The sequence below is a fragment of the Neovison vison genome, chromosome 7, assembly GCF_020171115.1.
Source record: "Neovison vison isolate M4711 chromosome 7, ASM_NN_V1, whole genome shotgun sequence".
NCBI lineage: Eukaryota > Metazoa > Chordata > Mammalia > Carnivora > Mustelidae > Neogale > Neogale vison.
In genome coordinates, this window is record NC_058097.1 from 11,412,067 (window position 1) to 11,436,502 (window position 24,436).

At 44.3% G+C, this 24,436-nt stretch overlaps 1 protein-coding gene across 3 annotated transcripts; it reads left to right on the forward strand.

Moving 5' to 3' along the window:
• The first annotated feature begins 4,093 nt into the window (after positions 1–4,093).
• Positions 4,094–22,498, forward strand: TMEM170A (transmembrane protein 170A). Of its 3 annotated transcripts, XM_044255710.1 has the most exons (4): positions 4,105–4,130; positions 4,207–4,353; positions 16,652–16,822; positions 20,635–22,498. In XM_044255710.1, the coding sequence occupies exons 2-4, from the start codon at positions 4,221–4,223 to the stop codon at positions 20,763–20,765; spliced, it is 435 nt and encodes a 144-aa protein (XP_044111645.1). In that variant the 5' UTR covers positions 4,105–4,130; positions 4,207–4,220; the 3' UTR covers positions 20,766–22,498. The 3 variants fall into 3 exon arrangements, with proteins under 3 accessions (XP_044111644.1, XP_044111646.1, XP_044111645.1); XM_044255709.1 differs by having other exon boundaries at positions 4,094–4,353; XM_044255711.1 differs by having other exon boundaries at positions 4,094–4,353; positions 16,652–16,753.
• The last annotated feature ends 1,938 nt before the right edge of the window (positions 22,499–24,436 follow it).

Genomic DNA, 24,436 nt, shown 5'->3' on the forward strand with positions numbered 1-24,436 from the left:
TTTATTTTGTTATACACCTAAAACTCCTCTAAAGAAGTTAAGTCTTTTTTATTTATTTTTTATTTTTTTTTAAAGATTTTATTTATTTCTTTGACAGAGAGAGATCACAAGTAGGCAGAGAGGCAGGCAGAGAGAGAGGAAGGGAAGCAGGCTCCCTGCTGAGCAGAGAGCCCGATGCGGGGCTCGATCCCAGGACCCTGAGATCATGACCTGAGCCGAAGGCAGCGGCTTAACCCACTGAGCCACCCAGGCGCCCCAATTAAGTCTTTTTAAAAAACTGCAGTAAAAGCATTGGTAGCCTCAGGAGGGTAAGAGAGTCTGCTCTAATGAGAGGATTTGGCCAACCACTCAGAGACTGAAGCAATCACCTCAGATTGGACTTCTGAATTTTCCTGGAACGGCAAGTCCTTCAGCCAATCATGGGTTCTCTCCCTTAGGGTTATGACTGGAGAACCTGGTTGGCCCTATAGTTCTAGTGCCATTGTGATCCCAGTCTCCCAGTCCTCCACACCTCCATTCATTTGTTCAATACAAATGAATTAGGAATTGAGTGTTGACCAGTGCACAAGCAGGGAATGATCATGGGGATTAGGAATGTATTCACATAGGGATGTAAATTGCAATTTTTAATGGGGTGATCAGAGTAGGTCTTATTGAGAAAGTGACATTTGAGCAAAGTCTTAAAGGAAGTGAGTCAGTTAATTAAAGGGTAACTACTGGTAGAATGTCCCAGAAGAGGAAAAAGACAATACAAAAATCGTTAAGGAGGGAACCCATTTGGTATATTGGAAGAACAGCAAGGGGCTAGTGGGTCTGTCGTGGTGGACCAAAGGGAGATTGCTAGGAGGTGAGAAGGTAAGAGAGAGGGAGTCAGATCAATTAAGACTTTGTGGGCTTTGGTGAGAACTTGGGCTTTTACTTGGAATGAGATAGAGGGTGTCCGAGACCACAGTTGCTCTGTGACACTCCTTTGTCAAACAAATAAATATGCATATAATATATATGTGTATAATATGTCAGATATTTAAAAAATAATAGAAGTACCCAGTTAAATAAATATTTCATTATTATATCACAGCCTATGTTAGTATTCTGAATTAGTGTATTGTCAGTTTTTCAAGTTTTTTTAACTGGATTTAAATTAATCACACTGTGGGGGGCACCTGACTGGCTCAGTTGAAAGAGCACGTGACTCTTGATCTTGGGGTTGTGAGTTCGAGCCCCACACTGGGTGTAGAGATTACTTACATAAAAAAATTAATCACACTATTGCCTTCTTCTGCGACTTAGATTTTCTCTTCATCTTTATATTTTTGGGCCTCCTAACGTTGTTGCTTGCAGGCTTACGTCATTTATTTCTACAACTCAACAGTATTTTGTTGAAAATTATATCACAGTTTTTGTTTACCCATTCTTGTCTTGATGGACACCTGCCTTGTTTTCACTTACTTGCTATTACCATGCTACTAGGAACCATTTCGTATGACCCTCCTGCTACAAAGGCTATAGGATATTCATCTTGGAGTGACTTGCTAGATCATGAGAATCTTCATCCAACATTATTCCAGAATGGCTGTTGTCATTTTAGCCCTCCACAGTTCCAGTTGCTCTACATCCTTACCAAACACTGACACTCTCAGACTTTAAAATTTTTAGTTTTGGGGTGGTTGATAAATTATCTCATTGTGATTTCATTTTGTGCTTCACTGATAAGGGGTTAAGCATCTTTTCTTATTTTTGTTGGCAATTTATATTCTCTCTTTGATGAAGTAACCTATTCAGGTCTTTTGTCTCTTTGTCATTTACTTTTTTTTTTTTTTAAGATTTTATTTATTTATTTGACAGACAGAGATCACAAGTAGGCAGAGAAGCAGGTGGAGAGAGAGGAGGAAGCAGGCTCCCTGCTGAGCAGAGAGCCCGGTGTGAGGCTTGGTCCCAGGACCCTGGGATCATGACCTGAGCCGAAGGCAGAGGCCTTAACCCACTGAGCCACCCAGGCGCCCCTCTTTGTCATTTTCTTATTGAGTTTTAGGGAGTGTTTCATAGATTCTGGATACCACTCCTTTGCAGTTACATGTATTGCAAACATCTTTGCCTGGTTGATGGCTTGTCTTTTTGCTGTTTTTATAACAACACTTGAATAACACAATTTCTTAAAGTAGTTAAATTTTTTTTAATATTTTATTTATTTATTTGACAGAGAGAGATCACAAGTAGGCAGAGAGGCAGGCAGAGAGAGTGAGAGGAAAGCAGGCTCCCTGCTGAGCAGAGAGCCCGATGCGGGACTCGATCCTAGGACCCTGAGTTCATGACCTGAGCCGAGGGCAGCGGCTTAACCCACTGAGCCACCCAGGTGCCCCTTAAAGTAGTTAAATTTATCAAGTCTTTCCTTTATAACCTTTGCTTTTTCTATCTACTTTAAAAGCTCCTTCACTGTTATGAGGTCATAATGATATTCAGCATTTTCTTCTAAAAGTTTTATAGTTCTGCATCTCATTTTAAGTGAAATAAGTGAGACAGGTGATGGAGTTCTGAAAAACAAACAAAAGATCTGGTTACTTCATAATTTTCTTGCAGGCTTCTGTTTTTCCTGACTTAGTATTGCCTTTCAGTTTTTTCACATTAAGAGAAGAAATAGGTACGTTCTTTACCCTGTCATTAAAAAGTGGAGCTTCTTAACCATTTTGTCCATAGCTTGAAATCAATTACACTATTTTTCCTGAAGGCCACTCTTCTTTCTGTTCTAATCTGGTTAGGTGGCTGTTAGGACTTGTGCACAGAAGTCAGGCTAACACTCCTGGTTAAATCCATCATTTCTTTCACTGCACATCTTTCTCTTTCTTGGTTATCACTCCTTAACTTCACTGGAGGACAAATTCAACTTTCTTAGGAAGAACATATAAAACATACATTTTCTGAGTCCTGCAAGTATAAATGTCTTTTTTAAAAAGATTTTATTTATTTGGCAGAGAGGGGGAAAGAGAGACAGACAGAGAGAAAGACAGACAGACAGAGAGGACTAGCAGGGGTAGCAGGAGAAGTAGAGGGAGAAGCAGCCTCCCTACTGAGCAGGGAGCCAGACACGGCACTCCATCCCAGGACCCTGGGACCATGACCTGAGTGGAAAGCAGATGCTTAACTGACTGAGACACCTGGGCTCCCTAAATGTCTTTTTTTTTCAACCTTTCAATTTGAAATTTGACTGGGGATAGAACAGTAAATTCAAAATAATATTCCCTAATGTGACACACAATTGATTGTCATATAATCCTAAATTAAGTGATTTCTTCTACTTCTTACATACGGGTGGTCTAGGAAATGTACCAAAAGATAGTATTATTAAATATTTCATGACTTTTTTATGCTTACTATTGCTATTTGAGATAGGTTTCTTCGGTGATGCAAAATCGCAGTTGCAGTGTTGAGGCATGGACATTAGCTCTCAAAACAAAGTCTTCAGGGGCATCTGGGTGGCTCAGTGGGTTAAGTCTCTACCTTTGGCTCAGATCATGATCTCAGGGTTCTGGGATTCCCACATCGGGCTCTCTCTGCCTGCCTCTCTGCCTACTTGTGATCTCTGTCTGTCAAATAAAATCTTAAGGAAACAACAACCTTTCAAGAGGGAAAGTCTTCAAGAGGGAACTCTAATAATTTGCTAATGTTCTTGAATTAATATTACGTAAAATACTATGAATTTTCCACGCAATGCTTAATATTACGTAAAATACTATGAATTTTGCACGGAACGTTTAATTTAAAGTATTTAAGTTTTCAAAAAAAATCGCTGCCCCTCCAACTGTTGAAGGTACTGCTACTTTCTTCCAGATCTCTTTTAAATCTGCATGTCAGGTCTGGGTGGGTATGCAATTCCCCTGCTTTCTTGGAGGTGGCGCGGCAGAGAAGGGCAGAGAAGAGCGCACCCTCCTGGACAGGAGAGACTTGTCCAGTAGGGGGCGTAAGCCCGTGGGTGCCACCGGAGAGCCGTGCGCAACGTCAGGGGGCGGGAACAACTCTCGCCCCGCCCCTGCCACCTGGGGCGCCCTGTGATTGGAGGAAGGGCCATCACTTGGCCGCGCGGCTGGGGTGGGAGGAAGAGGGCCCCATTCCAGGGTGAAGCTGAGGCGGCGGAGGTTAGGATAGCGCCTCGGTCCGTGAGTGCGAGCGACCCTCGGCGGCAGTTTGGACGCTCTCTCCATCTCTCTGCAGTGAATGGCGGCGGGATGGAGCACGAGGGGAGCGGCGGCAGCGGGGGGTCGGCCGGGCTCCTACAGCAAATCCTCAGCCTGAAGCTTGTACCACGGGTGGGCAACGGGACCCTGTGCCCCAACTCCACTTCTCTCTGCTCCTTCCCAGGTACCGGCCCCGCCCCGTGCCGCGCTTGCGCACTGTGCGTGTTGGCGTCGCCGCCCGGCAGGGGAGCGCCCCTTCCCCAACGGGCTAGCGAGCGGGCGGGTGGCTTCTGCGCCCCGCGGTGCCACCTTCCCGGGTTGTTCCCCTCTTGGAAGGAGGTTCCCGCTCTCTCGGCGGGGAGCTGGGGAATATGGCCCTTCCACCGTCGCTTCCTCGCCGGCACCTCGGGCCAGTCACTGCGACCCCGCGCTGGGGGCCAGAGTGGTCAGTGGGACTGGTCAGTGGAGGGGGTTCGACGACCACTCGGACTGATCTTGCTTTTGCAGTTTCCCGACGCCCCAGGGTCGGACTGGGACTCGAAGGAGCCCCGGAAGCGGTCGCCCCTCCTAGTTTGGGGCGCGAGGCGCCTGGCCCCTGCGGTCCGCCGGGCCGCGCGGCTCTCCGCCGCTCCCGCAGCTCGGACGCCGAACCGTCCCCGCCGGGCTGAGGGGCCGAACGCAGCGCTGCGGCTCCGACGGGGTCTGGTCTCGCCCGGCCCCCCGCACCCCCAGGTTGTCTGCGGTTCGCTCGCACCTGCGTCCAAATGCGCCCACTCCGCCAGCTTCTCTCCTAGGAATCACTTTCTGAGACCTGTTGCCGAGTTCCCCACTCATGCGTTCAAGCTCTTTGACACAGATTCCTAATCACTCGTCTCAACGTCCACGGGAGCTTCTGCTGGGGCTCGTGTAAGGGTTTTTCAAAATTATAATACAAGGTAGAAAGCTCTGCATGCTCAGAAAAATGGGAGGAAGATAAATTATTTGGGAAGCTGATAAAGGCTTTGAGGGGAGGGCACAGTTCTGTGTTGGACCTTTAAAGGCAAGAAGACACTAGAGTGGCGATTGAAGGGTGAGGTGGGGCTGCCCAGCAAAGCTGACTGGTACCTTGACTTGGTAAACAATTCCAGAACTGGGCCTGAGACCTGGGCCTGAGACCTGCAAAGGAGGGACGATTGGATTACTGACTTAGGTCATAAACAAGGCACCTGTGATTTCTCATCCACTGGGAAGCGACTGCCAGGCGCCATTCAGTGGACACCCGGGACTTGCTGTGTATTTTACCTGCCTAGTATTTTCCCCGGACAGCTGGTAATAACCGGGTTGGTGCAGATGCAGATGTTAGTTTAGAGCTATACCTAAAATGGGGCGCCTGGGTGGCTCAGTGGGTTAAGCCTCTGCCTTCGGCTCAGGTCATGATCTCAGGGTCCTGGGATGGAGACCCGTGTTAGGCTCTCTGCTCAGCCAGGAGCCTGCTTTCCCCCCAGCCTCTGCCTGCCTGCCTCTCTGCCTACTTGTGATCTCTGTCAAGTAAGTAAATAAATAAAATCTTAAAAAAAAAAAAAAAGAACTATACTTAAAATGATGATCTGGCAACTCTCATTGTTTCAAAAGCTACTAAGATCACATTTGACATTGACAACAGAAATATATGGCATTCTGCAGACACTGTTTAAAAAAATGAAGTGTTCATGCAGTCTGGAGATACTACTGGACCAGATTAGTCTGTTGTTGCTTCCTAATTTTCCTCCCAACTTTTTATTTTAAATTTTTCAAACATACTGAAAAATGGAAGTGCTAGTATAATGAGCATATATCCTTTACTTAGACTCATTTTTAGTATTTTTATCCTTTTGAATCTCTGCATATATATGCATATTTGTGTGTACTGTGTATGCGTTGTGCATATATATGCATATTTTTGTGTGTATTGTGTGTGTGTATATATATATATAATACGTAACATTTTTACTTTCTGCAGAGCCATTTGAAAGGAAGTTATGGAAGTGATGGCACCTGACGCCCAGTACTTCAGCATGTATCTTTTAAAACGAGTCCACTTTCTGTCATAGCCAAAAAACCTTTATCACACCCAGGAAATTTAACAGTAGGATCATGGTGTCTGGCATCACCTGACGATCTCAGTAGGTGGGCATGTGACTCAGTCCAGGGTTTTGAGTTCAACCCCCATGTTGGTTATGGAGCCTACTTAAAATAAAAAAAAAAAACAAAACAAACAAACAAAAGGAATAACATTATCTAATGTACAGGCCTTATTTGAAACCCCAGATCTAATCAAGGATCACACACTGCTTTTATTTTTTTTTTAAAGATTTTATTTATGTATTTGACAGAGAGGAAGAGAGAGAGCAGAGGCAGGGAGAGCTGTAGGCAGAGGGCGAGGGAGAAGCAGGCTCCCTCTCTCTCTCTCCAATTAAAAAAAAAAATCTTTAAAATACCCTGTGGTTCGTCACTATCAGGAAGCTTAGAATTGATTTTTTTGCATTTGCAGTTTAGCCATTTAGATTCTGACTATCCCTCATTATTCCAAGATGTTCAGATTTCTTTTGTTGTTGTCATCATTTTTTTGGTAAATCTGATTGCCAAGAAAGGCAGAGCTTTCCTTTTATCAGGAATGACATTAACTCTCTGAAGGTATGAATTTTATGAATATCAATTAAAAGTATGTGTATTATAATTAAACCTACTTATGTTCGGTTGCACCATTGCTAGAGTCAAGACTGGGTCAACAGTTAAAGAAATGAGTCACAATTGGAGCAGTTACTTATTCATTCACTCAAAAAATATTTGCTCAATGTCTGTTGCCTGCCTTTTGTTTTCTAGGTACCAAGTAAGGATGGGGTAGGGAACAAAATAAAGGAGCTTTCATTCTGATGGGGATAGAGAGAAAATAAAATTAAAAGTATGGAAAGGAATAACTTGGTGTGTAAGACAGTATGGCGGGCAGGCCGTGGCCCTTGTGTGTCAGGGTTGGAATGATGTTTTATTTCTGTTTTTGTTTTTTAAGTAATGTATTTACTTATTTGACAGAAAGAGATACAGCGAGAGAGGGAACACAATCAGGGCAAGTGGAAGAGGGAGAAGCAGGCTTCCCACCAAGCAGGGAGCTTGATAATGGGACTTGATCTCAGGACCCTGGGATCATGACCTGAGCCGAAGGCAGACACTTAACATCTGAGCCACCCAGGCGCCCGTGTTTTTGTTTTTTAAAGAATTCATTTATTTGTCAGAGAGAATACGAGGGCACACCTGCCCAAGCAGGGGGCGGGGCAGGCAGAAGAAGGAATAGGCTCCCTGCTGAGCAAGGAACCTGATTCAGGACAGAGTCCCAGGACCCTGCTATTGTGACCTGAGCCAAAGGCAGAGGCTCAACTGACTGAGCCACTCAGGCTTCCCAGTGGAATGCTGTTTTCCTTAAGATCACAAGGAAGCTCTTAACAATGATGCCACTGAAGCTGAAATCTAAAGTAGGGGAGGAATGAGACACACAGCTATTGGGAGAAGGACATTCTGGGCAAAGGTACAGCAGGTTCAGAGCCCTGGAACGGGAGCTTGCTTAGGAGACATAGAGAAGGGCAGCAAGGAGGATGGGACAGTGCAGGCACAGCGGGGAGAGGCGGTGAGGTCAGATTCCAGAGGGTTGTGTTGGAGGATTTTGATCGGAGGAGGGATGATCTAATGGACTTTTTCTTTTAAATGTACAATTCAAAGATTTTTAGCCTCCACAGGCTAAAAATTTGCAGCCATCACCACAAGCAACTTTAGAATATTTTATCACCAATAAGAAACCTCATCCTCTTTAGCTTTTGTGGAGAAGGGCAGATCAGGACAGAGAAGGTCTAGCTAGGCTGGGGACCGAGAGACCACTGTGGGGAGAAAGGCCAGACAGGCACACGCAGAAGCCAGGGATGAGCAAGCAGTCAGGCAGGCGTGTCAGGAGAGAGGTGGCAGCCCACAGTGGATGACCCCGGTGGGCAGGTTGTCATTGTTAGGGTGGAGTGGAAGGGTATCTAGGAAATTAACTTCCTGCTTTCCTTCATTGTTACATGATTTTCCCATTCATGGTACTCTGACAGCAGTTTTATGGGTTTTCTACATCCAGTGATCCAGTGACACCGTTTGGGTGCTGTGCCCTGCAGTTCGGTTCAGTTCCTACACTGTTACCCTGGAGTTAGCACCAGATCTCCCAGGTTAAGGGATCAGTTTCCCCACTTGAGATGCCAGTCAGAAGTCCAGGTTGTCGTGTGTGCTTCTGACCAGTTGGCTCGTAGTTGGTGATAGCTACGACCCCCTTTCTCAGATTACTTCATTTCTAGAGCAACTCACAGAACTCAGGAAAACCGTTTAGCTACTAGATTGCTGGTTTATTACGTAGGATATTAAAGGTTACAAATGAGCACCAGATAAAGATATACGTAGGGCGAAGTTCAGAAGGGATTTTGAACAAAGGAGCTTCTGTCCCTGTGGAGTTGGGGGAGTGCCACCCTCCAAGCACATAGGTGTAGTCACCAAACCCAGAAGCCTCCGAACGCCATGCATTCAGGGTTTTATGGAGGCTTCATCACGTACGCGTGATTGATTATTAACTCTACTTCCAGCCCTTCTCCCTGCTCCAGAGAATGGGGGGTGGGCCTGAAATTTCCATGCTTATAATCATGGCTCTCTGGTGACCAGCCTCCATCCTGGAGCCCACCGAGAGTTGCCTCACGAGAATGAAAGTGGTCTTGGGAATTCCAAGGGGTTTAGTTCTGTATCAGCAAACTGGGTCAAAGACTAAATGTTAGAACCAAAGATTTTCCTGAAGATTTATTTTAGATAGATCACAAATGCAAGTGGGGAGAGGGCAGAAGGAGAGAGAGAATCTTAAGCGGCCTCCCTGCTGAGCACGGAGCCTGACATGGGACTCGATCCCCCAACCCTGAGATATCACTTGATGTTTAACAGGTGGAGCCCCCCAGGTGCCCCCCAGCACCACCATTTTAAGGGTTTTAGGAGCTCTGTGTCAGGAACCAATATATATATTTTTTACTATTTCCCAGGGAAACAGATGGACCCCCCCCCACCCCATCCCCTGGTTGGTGGGTGGGGTTCGGTAAGGGGGGGGGTCCTCACAGTGGGCACCGGGGAGATATGGAGGCTCATGAACAGTTAATATCAAGGCAGGTCAGCATTGAGTTGCAGGGCCAGGTAGGACTCCAGTTCCCAGGAGGACTGATGTGGTCTACTTAGAACCCCAGCTTCAGAGGAGCTGACTGTCATCTGGTTGTTTGACCTGGAGCATAGGGTAGAGTGGGGCCAGCTAAAAGGATAGCTAAGTGCTGAGCCTCACCCTGCCCCCTTTGGCTTAGGCTTCCTCCACTCCTGCTAACTGGGGCCAGGTCGGTGTTGAGGCCTTGCTTAGAAATTGGATGACTCAGTTGTAGAAGTTAGAGGGCCGCCATTACCAACCCCTTTTGTTAATACAGAACTCACCTAGAGGACTCTATAGTCTCTCTGGCTTAGGTCTCTAACTGAAGTGTCTGTCTGAAAAGCAGATTCTTAAAGATAGTAAGCTCCTTATGGGCAGCGTCTTGGGTCTTTTCTTGTTTCATCTTGATTCAAGATGGGCCAAGAGCTCAGTAAACACTTGATTGTTGAGTGAATGAACTCAGCGCTGGAAGTCGTTTGCCCTTGCCACTGTAACAACTTAGCAGGGTATAGTGGCTTAAAAGAGCACAGATTTATCATTTTAGAGTCCTGGAAGTCAGAAATCTAAAATAAGTCAGCAATGCTGCCTTCCTTTTGAAGGCTCAAGGAAGAATTGGTTTCCTTCCCTTTTCTAGCTTCTCTAAGTTGCCTCTGCATTCTTTGGCTCACAGCCCCTCCCCTCATCTCTAAAGCCAGCCCAGTAGCATCTTCAGATCTCTCCGACCCTCCTGCCTCCCTCCTGCGAGCACCCTTGTGATGACATCAGACCCACCTAGAGAAGCCAGCCCCCTCGCCTGTGCCACATATGCACAGGTTCTGGGAATGAGTGGGAGGATATCTTCGGGGCCCATTCCCCCACCAGTGCTTAATCCCATTTCCCCTTAGAGTTTTCTTGTTACAGATAAATTATCTGATTTATACTTCAACAATAGGAAGTGATAGGACTTTAGCCGTCAGAGTAAGGAAAGCTGAAGGTAACGTACTTGATCTGAAACAGTAACAAAGGCTGTGAGATGTAGAGACACAGATTTTTTTTAAAAAGATTTTATTTGTTTATTTGATACAGACACAGCAAGAGAAGGAACGCAAGCAGAAGGAGTGGGAGAGGGAGAAACTGGCTTCCCACTGAGCAGGCAGCCCCATGTGGGGCTGGATCCCAGGACCTTGGGATCATGACCTGAGCCAAAGGCAGCCGCTTAACAACTGAGCCACCCAGGCGCCCTGAGACATAGATCTTTGACAGCGTATTGAACCAGAGAAATGAAAAGTACTATACGATGATCAATAAATAGCTATTAAATAGATAGCAAATTAAGGTGCAGTAGGTTAAAAGGAAATCACTTAGTTTTCTTCTAAGTGTTTTATTGATCGGGGTTTGCCTTTGCTAATAAGAGTGCTGCAATAATCTCATCCAACTGAAAAGTGTTTTATAAAGTGTCCTACTCATCTAACATAATAAAGACTTTCTTTTGCTACTTAATGTGACTCTTAAGAGTCGCTATATAAAATATGTAGGCACTAAGGTAGCTAATGGAGGCAGCTCAAGGTTGTAGGAGGGGGCGGTGCGTGTCCCCTTCTCAGAAACCCAAGGAAGTGCTGACATGCTGTGCCAGCCCTTGTTTACCGATGGACCTTTCAGCTTTCAGGAAAACGAAGTAGGTTGGTGGCCCAGCAGTCGTCCTGGGGCAGCAGCTGTGCTGCAGGGAAATTGGGAGTCAGTGAGTGTTGGTGCCTTAGTCTGCTTAGGCTGCTGTAACAGAATGCCCTAGGTTGAGTGGCTAAAAAACCAGAAACTTAGTTTCTCACAGCCCCGGAGACTGGGAGGCCAAGACCAGGGGCCAGCATGGCCGTGGTGTGAGGGCACTCTTGGGCCATCTTCTTGCTATGTCCTGACATGGCAGGGAGAGCGAGAGAGAGAGAGATCTCCTGTTCTTATAAGGCCTCAGTCCTGTCAGACCCACTTTCATGGAACTTACCAAGTTGGTGTGTCTCACCTCCCAGTTGGCTCCTCAGGTCACCTCTGAAACTCGGGGAGCCCCTGCAAGACCTGAGAATGGTGCCAGGTCGGTGGTGGGGTCTCAGGTCCGTTGTCGCAGCCAGCAGCCAGGATGGCCACTGCTCAGAGTTCTCAGAGGCAGGTTTGCATCCCATTTTCGCCCCCCCCAACCCCTCCAGGACAGTGGCGTTCCTGGTGCCCTCAGTGTGTGGCGGACTAGGTGGCGGGAGGGAGGGCAGAGTCTCCGCATGACCTGGGGAGTAGCTAGTAAGCACCGTGGGACTGAAGATCGGGCTTACTGTTTTGGAAGGGAACAGCATGGTGCCGTGCTGTGGCCTGGGGTCCAGCCAGTGTTGGGGGGGGGGGTGGCTTAGGCTGGGAAGACCAGGCTGCTCTCCCTGAGCCAGGCTGCAACAGGGGCTGCCCAGGCAGGAGGGGCTTGTGGGCACCAGAGCTCTGGCAGGTGCGCATTTATTGGAGGCACGGTATCCGGACTGTCCGCTCTCCCGTAGGGACTGTGAGAGCTGCTGCCCACAAAAGCGGGCAAGTGTCCTGGGTTGTGGAAGCAAGAGGAGCTCCTGCCCCGAGGCTGGAAAGGAGGCTGTGGGAGAGACAGGCTTATTTCCAAAGAGAACGGGGCTCAACCCCCCCGGGATTGCGAACCTGCCTGCTTTTTTAATCAATATCCTGACTGGAGAGAGGCTTTTTTTGCTTTGGCTGAGGAGGGACAGTAGTTAATTAGTGCATGTATATATACTTAAATATTTTACACATATTTTTACATGATACATATTTAATTTTTCAGCTTGGGATCTTACTGTCTAAGCACTTCATGTTCCGTATTGCATGATCTAACTTGGTTTAGCAGAATTTGCCAAACACCATCAAACCGACCAGTTTAAACAGTCAAACAAAAATTATTCAGAGGATATATCCTGTTCAGCAGGGGGAAAAAAAAAAGTTCCACGAATGATTTGAAACTTTTTACAGCTGTCTGATATATTGGTTTTCACCAGAGCAAAAGTGCCTCGGTCTTTTTTTTTTTTTTTAAGATTTTATTTATTAATTTGAGAGAGAGCTTGAGTGGTGGGTTGGGGCAGCGGGAGAGGGAGAAGCAGGCTCCCAGCTGAGCTGAGCGGGGAGCCCCTCGAAGGGCTCGACCTCCAGACCCTGGGATCGTGAGCTGAACCAAGGGACAGACGGTTAACCTACTGAGCTGCCCAGGCGCCCCTGGTCATTTGTTATTTTTAATAAACTTTGAGCTCTAGATGGGGCATGCCTGATACTTTCATTTGGAGCCTATCATCCAAAGCTTGAGGTAGGTGTCCTAATTTAGGTATAGAATTTGGTATTAATTGAAACTTGATGTGAGTCAATTTCTGAGCATCTGATTTTGTATTACAGCGGTCATCATTGACAATGCCAAGGGTGGCGTGGAGGGATTTGGCCTCCACTCCTAATCTCCCACCCCCAACAATTCAAAACTGATCTGGAAAGAAAACATGCACAGCAGTAATTCTTGCAGTGGCTTCAAGGACAGCTTCAGAGACAGCTTTGAGAAAAGTGCCTGGTCCTCCCCTTCCCTCTCTCCACTGCCTCCAAGCTGATTTGTTTCTGCAATTGTTCATTCCAATCAGATCAGCCTCCCTGAACTGCTCTTTTAGAAACAAAGGCTCTTTTTTTTTTCTAGTTTCTTTTTATAATAATTTTGTAAAACTAGTAAACAACTAGAAAAGCTTTAAAAAAATCAAAGTAGGGGCTTCTGTGTGCCTCAGTCAGTTAAGTCTCCCACTCTTGACCTTGACTGGGGTCTTGATCTCAAGGTTGTGAGTTCAAGCCCCCCACCCCGCCCCACCCCCTGAGCATGGAGCCTACCTAAAAAGAGAGGGAAAAAAATCAAAGTAAAAAGTGAATGCTCATCAGCCCTTCCCCAGCCTATCCAACTCCAGAAATAACACTTTTTTTTTTTTTTAAGATTTTATTTATTTATTTGACAGACTGCAAGAGAGGGAACAAGGTAGGGGGAGCTGAGCCAGGAGCCCGCTGTGGGGCTTCATCCCAGGACCCTGGGATCATGATCTGTGCCAAAGGCAGAAACTTAATGACTGAGCCACCCAGGCGCCCCCAGAAATAACACCTTTCTGTTGCTTTCTGTTACTTGCTGAGGGGCATAGAGGAAAAGGGCGGGGCTTCGGGTGTCAGGCTCCAACAGGGAGTGTTGCCTCCTGCTGGCCTGATGGACTCACCAGCACTGTGGGCTCCAGTAAGTTCCTTCCCTCCCTCTGCCTCTGGTTTCCTCATCCAGGAGCCAGGGATATTCATGATCTGTGCCTCATAGAATTGTATTAGAGGATTGCATGGGTTAAGATTTATAAAGCACTTAGAACAGCACCTGTGCATGTCATAAATACTTATTAAATACACCTATGTCCAGACTTTTCTCCAAGGGCATAGAATTATTTACACATACATTTGTTGGTGTTTGTTTTGTTTTTATAAAAACAGGATCTTCTGGGGCGCCTGGGTGGCTCAGTGGGATAAAGCCTCTGCCTTCAGCTCAGGTCATGATCCCAAGGAACTGGGTTCGAGCCCCGCATCAGGCTCTCTGTTCAGTGGGGATCCTGCTTCTACGCTTCTCTCTCTGCCTGTCTCTCTGCCTACTTGTGATCTCTGCCTGTCAAATAAATAAATAAAATCTTAAAAAAAACAAAACAAAACAAAAAACACATACACTCTTCTGCACATTGGTTTTTTTTTTACTTCCAAAGGTGGGTTGGACATTTTAATCCCCTCGGTATATAAAGATGTAGCCCATGTTTTTTTCTTTTTAAGCTTATTTATTTATTTATTTGACAGAGATCACAGAGAGGCAGGCAGAGAGAAAGGAAGGGAAGCAGGCTCCCCACTGAGCAGAGAGCCCCATGAGGGCTTGATCCCAGGACGCTGGGACTATGACCTGACCCAAAGGCAGAGGTTTTAACCCACTGAGCCACTCACGTGCCCCATAGCTATGTTTTTATATGATTGTGCAACGTTAGGTTATGTGGGTGCACCAGATATGTTTGACAAGTCCTCCGCTGACAGACACACAGCTGGCTTCTGGTCTTTGCCGTTACGGACAGCGCTGCCGGAACCTTGCTACCTCCACCCTTGCCTGCATGTATATTCCTGGAGGTGGTGTTCCTGAATATTCCTGGAAGTGAGGTCGCTGTGGCCAAGGGCATGCACATTTGACTTTTTTGGGCACATGCTTCTAAATTACCCTCCAGAAAGGCTTTCTAGTTTGTATTCGTCCTGGGAGTGTAAGATTGGACCTGTGAAATAATAGCCGGACAGCTTTTACTGCTTAGAACCTTTAATGGTGCTTCTAGGGTTTTCACATTGAAGTCTTTCGTCTGACCTTCAAACCCACTGTAACATGACCAAATCTGTCTTGGTAGCTTCTCAACACCACCCGCCCGCCCAAGTAGGCTCCATGCCCGTTGTGGGGCTTGAACTCATGACTCTGAACTCAAGAGTCTCATGCTCTACCGACTGAGCCAGTCAGGCGCCCCTATTTTTTGTTGTTTTAACTGCTTTTAGTTTTATAGACCCTCTGCTTCTGTCAGACCCGGTTTTTAAAAAAATTGATTTATTTGACAGAGACACAGCAAGAGAGGGAACACAAGCAGGGGGAGTGAGAGAGGGAGAAGCAGACTCCCCACTGAGCAGAGAGCCGGATGCAGGACTTGATCCCAGGACCCTGGAATCATGATCTGAGCCAAAAGCAGATGCTTAACAACTGAGCCACCTAGGTGCCCCAGACCAGTGGTTTTTAATCAGGGTGATTTTTTTTTCAAGATTTTATTTATTTATTTGACAGATCACAAGTACCCAGAGAGAGAGAGGAGGAAGCAGGCTCCCCACGGAGCAGAGAGCCCGATGTGGGGCTCGATCCCAAGACCCCGGGATCATGACCTGAGCCGAAGGCAGGGACTTTAACCCACTGAGCCACCCAGGCATCCCAATCAGGGTGATTTTTGACCACCTCCTTCCCCCACCAGGACATTTGGCTGTCTGGAAATATTTTTTGGTTGTCAGAACCGGGAGAGGGCGAGAGGCCAGCGCTGTTGCTCCATGTCTTGCACTGCACAGACGGTCCCCCACGACAAAGGGCTAACTGGTCTACATGTCAGTAGTACTGCGTTAACTGCTGACTGATCTCTGAAATTGCCTGTTACTTACCTGCTCCTAGCACGAGGATGTACAACAGATTTCATGTGACGTGACACCTTCATTGTATCCATGTGGGTAGCTAAAGGGCTATTTTGAGATTCTAAAGGCTTGGCAGGGCTCAGTGGGGGAAATTGCTTTGTCCACTGTTTATCAGATCACAAAGTCATGACGGCAGAATGGTATCTGCTCCTTTTGTCTCTTTCCCAAGGGGACTCATGCATAGGTTTTTAGACAAGAGTTGGTTATCAAATGTTTTAATGTTACCTGAATTGCAGTCATTTTAAAAGTTAGCTAGACATTCTCCATAGGAACCAGCTCCTCCATCTGGCCCCCTCACTTACGTGCTATTTGTCTCTAAGCTAGACACTTCTATTTTCTGGTAGTTATTTCATTTCTTTTTTTGATTTTTTAAAAAAATTTATTTGACAGAGAGAAATCAGAAGCAGACCGAGAGGCAGGCAGAGAGAGAGAGGGAAGCAGGCTCCCTGCTGAGCAGAGAGCCCGATGCGGGACTCAATCCCAGGACCCTGAGATCATGACCTGAGCCGAAGGCAGCGGCTTAACCCACTGAGCCACCCAGGCGCTCCAGTTATTTCATTTCTTAAAGAGCTTTGCTATTCTAAGGGCGATGGCCTGATACTGCATTGTCTTGAAAAATGATTTTGAACAAATAAAATTGTATCGCTTTTTCATTTGAGAAGATTAACATGATTGGCCATTTTAGATGTTGACCATCTTGTTCTGGAGGCAGCCACACAGTAAATAGCTCAGGTTCTACTGGCCGTGTGCCGTTTCAGCTCTGCTCCTGTCACTTGAAAGCAGCCAAAGGCAAGACCTAACTGAATGTCATGGCCATTTTCCAGGAAGAGTTTATGCCCAAAACTGCTGGTGGCCTGTGGGCCACAATTTGCTGATCCCTCCAGAACCTTCACTCTTCGGATATTTGATTGATGAGCCTACACTGTGGCTGGGTGGCTTTGAAAATGAAATAAGCGGGTACGATGAGTAGCCCCTGGTAATCCATGTACTAGGAAATGACTTGTGACCTCTCTGCTTTTCTTTGCAGAGATGTGGTATGGTGTGTTCCTGTGGGCACTGGTGTCCTCTCTCTTCTTCCATGTCCCTGCGGGATTACTGGCCCTCTTCACCCTCAGACATCACAAATATGGTAGGTTCATGTCTGTAAGCATCCTGTTGATGGGCATCGTGGGACCAATTACTGCTGGAATCTTGACAAGTATGTTAGACGTTCAAATACCAGTCAAAACGTTTCATATGACTAGTCACTTAATTTCAGGACCCACTTGGGAAACATGTCTGAGTGAATTCATGAGAAAAATAGAGTGGCTTTTAACCATGGGCCTCTTTTTTGGTGTACTGTTTTTTTCTGACCTCTAACACTCTCCCTCCTCCCGTCCCCCATTATTTGGCTAACATCTTTGACTTCCTATGTTGTGTTTTCTCCTGTCTTTCAGATAAGCCAGGTGAGGTTTTATGAGATAGGTCGCCATTGAGAGAAGCTGTTTATCTCTTCAGAAGCAACTGCTTCTTTCTCGTCAGCTAGCAACACTGAAGAGTTACTGCTACTCACTCGGGGGTGGTTTCTTTAAGGATGGAAGGCTAATTCTGATGACAAGAATTCTTGTTTAGAGAAGTACCTGATTTGTCTTCCGGTTATTTTTTCCCCTTTTCAGATTTTTTTTTTTAAGATTTTTTTTATTTGTCAGAGTGAGAAAGAGTGAAGTACAAGCAGGGGGAGCGGCAGGCAGAGGGAGAAGCAGGCTTCCCGCAGAGCCAGGAGCCCGATGCAGGAATCAATCCCAGGGTCCTGGGATCATGAACTGAACGGAAGGCAGACGCTTAACTGACTGAGCCACCCAGGAGTCCCCTCTCACAACTTTCTTAATAAGAATTGGAATAACAAATTATAAATTATTTTTACTTTTTTTTCATTTTTTGGCTTTTGGTCATGTCACAAAGATGAGAATACGTTTAAATCATTTTTAAGTGCACGATTAAGTATAAATATCATCTCTGTTTTATATAAATTAAAAATTAATAAGAAAGCAAAAACTAAAAACACTCCATTATCACATCCCTACGTGAAAAACTGCAATTTGCAATTTGGTATGTGCTTTCAGGCTTTTTTCCTAGGTGTACGGGTCAACATAAATACATGTTTTTAAAAATTAGAAATGTCAGGGGGCACCTGAGTGGCTCAGTGGGTTAAAGCCTCTGCCTTCAGCTTGGGTCATGATCCTAGGGTCCTGAGATCGAGCCCTGCATCGGGCTCTCTGCTCCACGGGGAGCCTTCTTTCTCTCTCTTCCAGCCTCTCTGCCTACTTGTGATCTCTGTCTGTCAAATAAATAAATAAAATCTTTAAAAAAAAAATTAGAAACGTGGGACGCCTGGGTGGCTCAGTGAGTTAAGCCTCTGCCTTCGACTCAGGTCATGATCTCAGGGTCCTGGGATCAAGCCCTGTATCGGGCTCTCTGCTCAGCGGGGAGTCTGCTTTCCCCCACTCTCTCTGCCTACTTGTGATCTCTCTCTCTCTCTCTGTCAAATAAATAAAGAAATAAAATCTTAAAAAAAAATGTTAAAAAAAAATTAGAAACGTAACATTCCTACTAATTTGTAACGTGTGTGCGTGCGTGCGTGCGTGCATGCGTCTGTGAATTTAAGCCTTGAGCTCTAAACAGAACTGTCCCTCTTTCTTTGACTTGAGTTTTTTGGGGGGACAAAGTGGCCTCATTTCTGTGTGTTCTGTAGGTCATGAAACGTTTGTGGTAACAATAGGAGGAGGCCAGTTTTCTCCCGTCTGCATTAAGATGTTTCCGTAACTGACTTTACGTAGTATTTTTAACTGTATCACCTACTGCTGCTCTTCAGAGACCTTCTGCCCTAGTTTCCTTATTGGATTCCTGGCTCCGAGGACCTGTCTCAGATTTCTCCTCAGTAAAATAAGGATAAGGCCACCCACCTCAGAGGCTGTGTGATGATAAAATGAAATGTTTATTGAAGAACTTAACATAATACCTCACACTTGGGAACTGTGCAATGAGTATGTCCATTCGATTTTTAAGACTCCAGTGTGAATAGAGCCTGTTTCCCATTTTGTTGCTCTGCCTGGTCTGCTTATCCCTTTCTTCCCTGCCTCATCATCCAAATTTGACTTTAGGGGCCATTTCAACTTTCTTATGCTTCTGTCTACCCAACGCACCATTTTGGGACCTGACTTACAAAGGGGCAGTGTAACAGATGCCTCACAGATGTTAGTGACACAGTCTGTATGCCTACCCCATGCAGATGGGCTTTTCAGAGTCACAGATACTTCTGGCAGCCAGTATGGAAAATGGTTCATTTGCTCTTTCTTCTTCTTTTTATTTATTTATTTATTTACAGAGAGAGAAATCACAAGTAGGCAGAGAGACAGGCAGAGAGGGAGGGAAAGCTGGCTCCTTGCTAAGCAGAGAGCCTGATGCGGGGCTGGATTCCAGGACTCTGAGATCATAACCCGAACCAAAGGCAGAGGCTTAACCCACTGAGCTACCCAGGCGCACCTCTTTCTTCTTCTTAAAATATGTTAATATGCTCTCATATCCCATGTATAAAATGTGTAGACATTTGATTGAGATGTTGTATACTGTCTTGCTTTATTCAAAATCTGCTTCATGCTTATGCTTTCTTTCTGTATCTCAGCTTGATTCTGAGCATTAATGAGAACAGGGGTCATACCTTATTAGACATAGAGGTAAACAAATAGTTTGCATGAATGAACACACTGACCAAAGAGGATTATCTTTGGAACAGTTTTTAAGAGGAGGGTCATCTGGAATTTTGGCTCTTTTCTTGTTCAACTAATGAAATCTTGGCTTTCTCGGTGTAATGCTGAGTCCCTGTAGTTACAAGAGGGGTTTCTAGGGAGATTAAGGTGTTTGTGTTTGTTTGGTTTACTCAGTTTCTAGGAAGTTGTGGAGACTAATATAATAAAAACAATTAATGATAATGGGGAACAGAAAGGATCCTCTTAGGATCTATCCCCTCATGCCCTTTGAATTAATAACAATTCTTTTTTTTTTAAGATTTTATTTATTTATTTGACAGAGGCAGAGAGATCACAAGTAGGCAGAGAGGCAGAGAGTCAGGAGGAGGCAGGTTCCCCCTGAGCAGAGAGCCCAATGCGGGACTCGATCCCAGGACCCTGAGATCATGACCTGAGCCGAAAGCAGAGGCTTAACCTTCTGAGCCACCCAGGTGCCCCGAATTAATAACAGTTCTTTTTTTTTTTTTTTAAAGGTTTTATTTTATTTATTTATTTGACAGAGGCAGAGAGATCACAAGTAGGCAGAGAGGCAGAGAGTCAGGAGGAGGCAGGTTCCCCCTGAGCAGAGAGCCCAATGCGGGACTCGATCCCAGGACCCTGAGATCATGACCTGAGCCGAAGGCAGAGGCTTAACCTTCTGAGCCACCCAGGCGCCCCGAATTAATAACAGTTCTTAAACGTAGAGTCATCCTCTCCTCTTCCCATCCTCTGCTCCCTCCTCTAGTACAGTACTCTGAGTACTCTGAGTACAGTAGAAGGTAGAGTCCCCACTCCCTGTGGCTTCTGAAATATTTCTTGCTTAGTATCACACAGAAGTTTTGTTGGCATTTATTGCCAAGATTTTTTTAGGTACCTGTTAAATGCTAAGCATGGCAAATAAGAGAAGTTTTTGAGTGTGTAATTAGGTCATGTGGAAATTGCTGTATCTTCATGATTTTGGTTATGATTCCCAGATTATTTTATTCAGTAAATCTAGGAGACTCAGTTTTAAGGACACACTTTTCAACATCTGAAAGCACTAACCAGTGATTTGTAAGTTGTATGGGGAATACTTAAAACCTAGAGTAGGCAGCAAAAAGTTATAGGGAAAACAGAACATTTCTATAATATTTAAATTTTAATGTAAAAAGTCTAGAACATTCTGCATACATTAGGATTTTAAATGCTGCATTTTCCTGATGATATTAACCTTAATTTTTTTTTTAAACACTGTTTTTTTAAACAGGTGCTGCAATTGCTGGAGTATACCGAGCAGCAGGAAAGGAAATGATACCATTTGAAGCCCTCACCTTGGGCACTGGGCAGACGTTTTGTGTAGTGGTGGTCTCCTTCTTACGGATTTTAGCTACTCTGTAGCATATACCCTTAGGCCATGATGTCAAACCTAAGTTTGAGAGCCTCCTCACAGCAAGAATACATTATGGAATGTAGTGTTTTCTTAATTCTTCAAATGGAGGAAACTTGGATTAAGAAGTATGTGAAAAATGAAACATCTCAGCCCTTTCTTCAGTTGGAAGTTCCAGGAATTGAAGATCTTTCTGGACTCCCTATTGTTCTCAACCAAAACAAATTAAGTTTCTTAGGGCCTTTGTTTTTTTTTTTAAATTAATTGAAGCCATTTTACAGGTGCACCTTTACCCACCTAGGTCATCAGTGCTTCTGGGCTGATCCTTCACACTGAAATGTACAATATTCTGTGAGAAAATGCAGTGATGCCTATGTTAGAGAAACTATGAAAAATAGTTTCTCTTTCTGAGCATACTATACTAAAATCTTATCTAATCTAACTTGATTAAAATCTGGCAGACTCTTCTTTTACTGCATCTTCATGACAATAAGTGCCAAGTAAGTTTTGGTTGAGTAGAGCTTTGAGAACAAATCTGTTGACATGTAACAGGAAAAAAACATCCTGCAGTAGTAGTAGTGGCTTCTGTTCCACTGCTGAAAGAAAAAGAAGATGATGTAATATTTTCTGGATAACTATCTTGGACCTCTGATGACTTAATAATATTTTAAGAGATGTGCATTTGTTGTTTTGTACATTTTATCAAAATAAGCTAACTAATCGAGACATTTTCCCCCCAGAGTTCCTGTATCCCTTTTCCCATCACTTTCATTCTGTTGATTTTGTTTAATTTAATTGGAAACATACGCTATTAAATAGTTTGAGTTCAAAACTTTAAGCCAGATAGGTTAGGATGCTCTCTGGACATTGAGGTACCAAAAATTTTTAAAAAATATTCTGTTAAAGTTTTTCTTGGTGACTTTGGTTGAAATTGTAGAAATGCAGCTTAGAGGTGGTGCTTATTCATTTTTTTAGTCTTAGTGTGGTCACCACTCTTAACAGTATTGGGTGTCACTCCCAGAAAGTGCCTAAAGTTTAATTTCCACTTTATGTTTCCCTTCAAGAGAATATATATCTTTCTAGAGAATTAAACATGGAGTTTTTTAAACCCATTTTTAGCTCTCTTAATTTTTCTCCTACTGCCTCACTTTCTTTTTCATTAAAAGGCCTGAAAACTGTGACCTTCAAAAGAGAAAGGATTGCAAAATTTAAGTGTCTCGCTTGATCCTTACCATCTCAACTGTGTTGAATGGAATATAGTCACTGATCTCTGTGTTCAGAATAGTTTCTGATCATTAAATCTGACGTTTTTAAAGGAAAGTTTTCATTGTGACAGTAAGGCTAACAGCCTGTGAGGTTATGTACACATAAACATATCAATTCCATTTAAAGCAATATGCCCTCTGGCTTCTGATTAAAAATTGCCAGAGGGACCAACTTAAGGGGGACCGGCAAAGAGGAAGAATTACAAAGAGATCACAGAAATCAATTGGCCATTTTCTTTTAACTAAGAGGCCGTTAGACCACTGATCAAAATTACAGTGACATATGCTCAGATTAGGTAGAAAATTAAAAGTAGACTTGGAATGCCAGCAGATGTTTTTACCAATTCCCCAACAAGTTTTTCTCCAATGTGGAAATCCTTCTTTCAAGCAAATGTTAAGTCTTTTATTACGATTTTTTAAAAAAAGATTTTATTTATATATTTGAGAGAGTGAGAGAGAGACAACACGAGCAGGGGGAGACAGTGGGAAAAGCGACTCCCTATTGAGCAGGGAGCCCAATGATGACATGGGACTCTATCCCAGGACCCTGAGATCAGAATCTGAGCCTAAGGCAGACACTTAACCAACTGAGCCATTCAAGTGCCCCAAGATTTTAAGTTCTCTCAGTTCCCAACGTGGGGCTCAAACTCACAACCCCAAGATGCGGTGTCGCAGGCTCCCCTGACCAAGCCAGCCGGGTGCCCCTAAGTCTTTAAATGAGACTCCAAATTTTTTCAGTTCAAGGAGCTGTGGTTTTGCAAAGTAGCCCTTCTGTTTAAGAAATTCAGGACATTATATCCTTTGTTACAGAAAATCATTTTTAATCATTTCTCTTGGAGTATGCCTCTTATTAAGATTCACATCTAAAACATTCTTTTGGATAGAATTTTACAAATGGAACATATGGACCAATGGTTGTTAGGCCCCTCCCCCTGAATACTAATTTTTGAACATATTGGTCGATGATTTCAATACTTGGTTATTAGAGCCAAGACACAGAAATTATTGCATTTTTTAAAATATTTTTATTTATTTGACAGAAGATAGCGTAAGTAGACAGAGTGGCAGGGAGAGGGAAAAGCAGGCTCTCTCCTGGGCAGGGATCCTGATGGGGCTTGATCCCAGGACCCCGGGATAACGACCTGAGCGGAAGGCAGACCCTTAACCGACTGAGCTACCCAGGTGCCTCTAATGCGTTTTGAAAGGTGTTTTTGTTTTCATTGCTATATTTTGATTACCCATGCTTTTTAAAAACTTTAAATATAAGATGTATCTTTAAATTATTGAATATTTCATCCATCCCAGTATGTGAACATTCTCCTGTGAATAAATTTATATAGACCTTTGTATACATGGAGCTTTGTAGCTTGAAATGTTTTTAAGGGAGAACTATTTGAATGATAAAGAATATGTTTAGTTCCCACTGGTTTTTTTCTTTTTTTTTGCTTTTTAAAAATTTTTCAAATACACAATTATTTGGGGGCAGTCACTCAGATGGAAAAATATTGGCATATGTGTTGAACATTTTATTTTACTATATATGGTTTTTAAGAATTTTTGCCAACAACTGGCTTTCTTAGGGCCTATGCAACCCATACTTTCCTAGCTGGACATTCACTTATCTGTCCCCCCCACCACTGTTTTTTTTATGCAGGGGAGGCAGCTCCCAACCATAAAAGCTTCATTCTTTAATGTGGGGGTTTGGGGATGAAGGCATTTCATGAAGACAAGTCTATATACAAATGTATAATGAACATTCCAAGAGAAGGATGTCTCTTTGTGCTTTTTTTTTTTTTTTTAAGACTTTATTTGACAGAGAGAGACACAGTGAGAGGGAACACAAACAGGGGGAATGGGAGAGGGAGAAATAGGCTTCCCGCCTAGCAGGGAGCCCAATGTGGGGTTCGATCCCAGGACCCTGGAATTGTGACCTAAGCCAAAGGCAAACACTTAACTACTCAGCCACCCAGGTGCCGCTCTTTGTGCCCTTAACTCATTTTTAAATTTTGCAGCAAAACATTACTTCTTAGGAAGTGTTTAAATTAGTGAGAAAAAGTTGATGCAAATAATTAAACCACTCCTATGTTTTTGAAATTTTAAATTGTATGTGTCCTTTCTGACTGCTCTGGTTTGAATTAAGCTCTTGTTAAACTGCAGTGCATACCAACCTTTCCTAAGACACCATTTCCTGGAATGTGAAGCCCTCGTACCATTAGCTAGCCACATGCAGTAAGTTTTATGTACGTGCATTTCTTTTTGTGCACTCTGTTAGGCTGGTTGTGACTAAAATCAGCTTAACTTGTGTATTGGATTATTTCACTAACTGCTATAGTCAAAATGATCAAATCTTTGTACAACAGAAAATTATTTAAATTTTATTTTTCTACTGACATTTCTAATTCTAGTATAAATGTTTA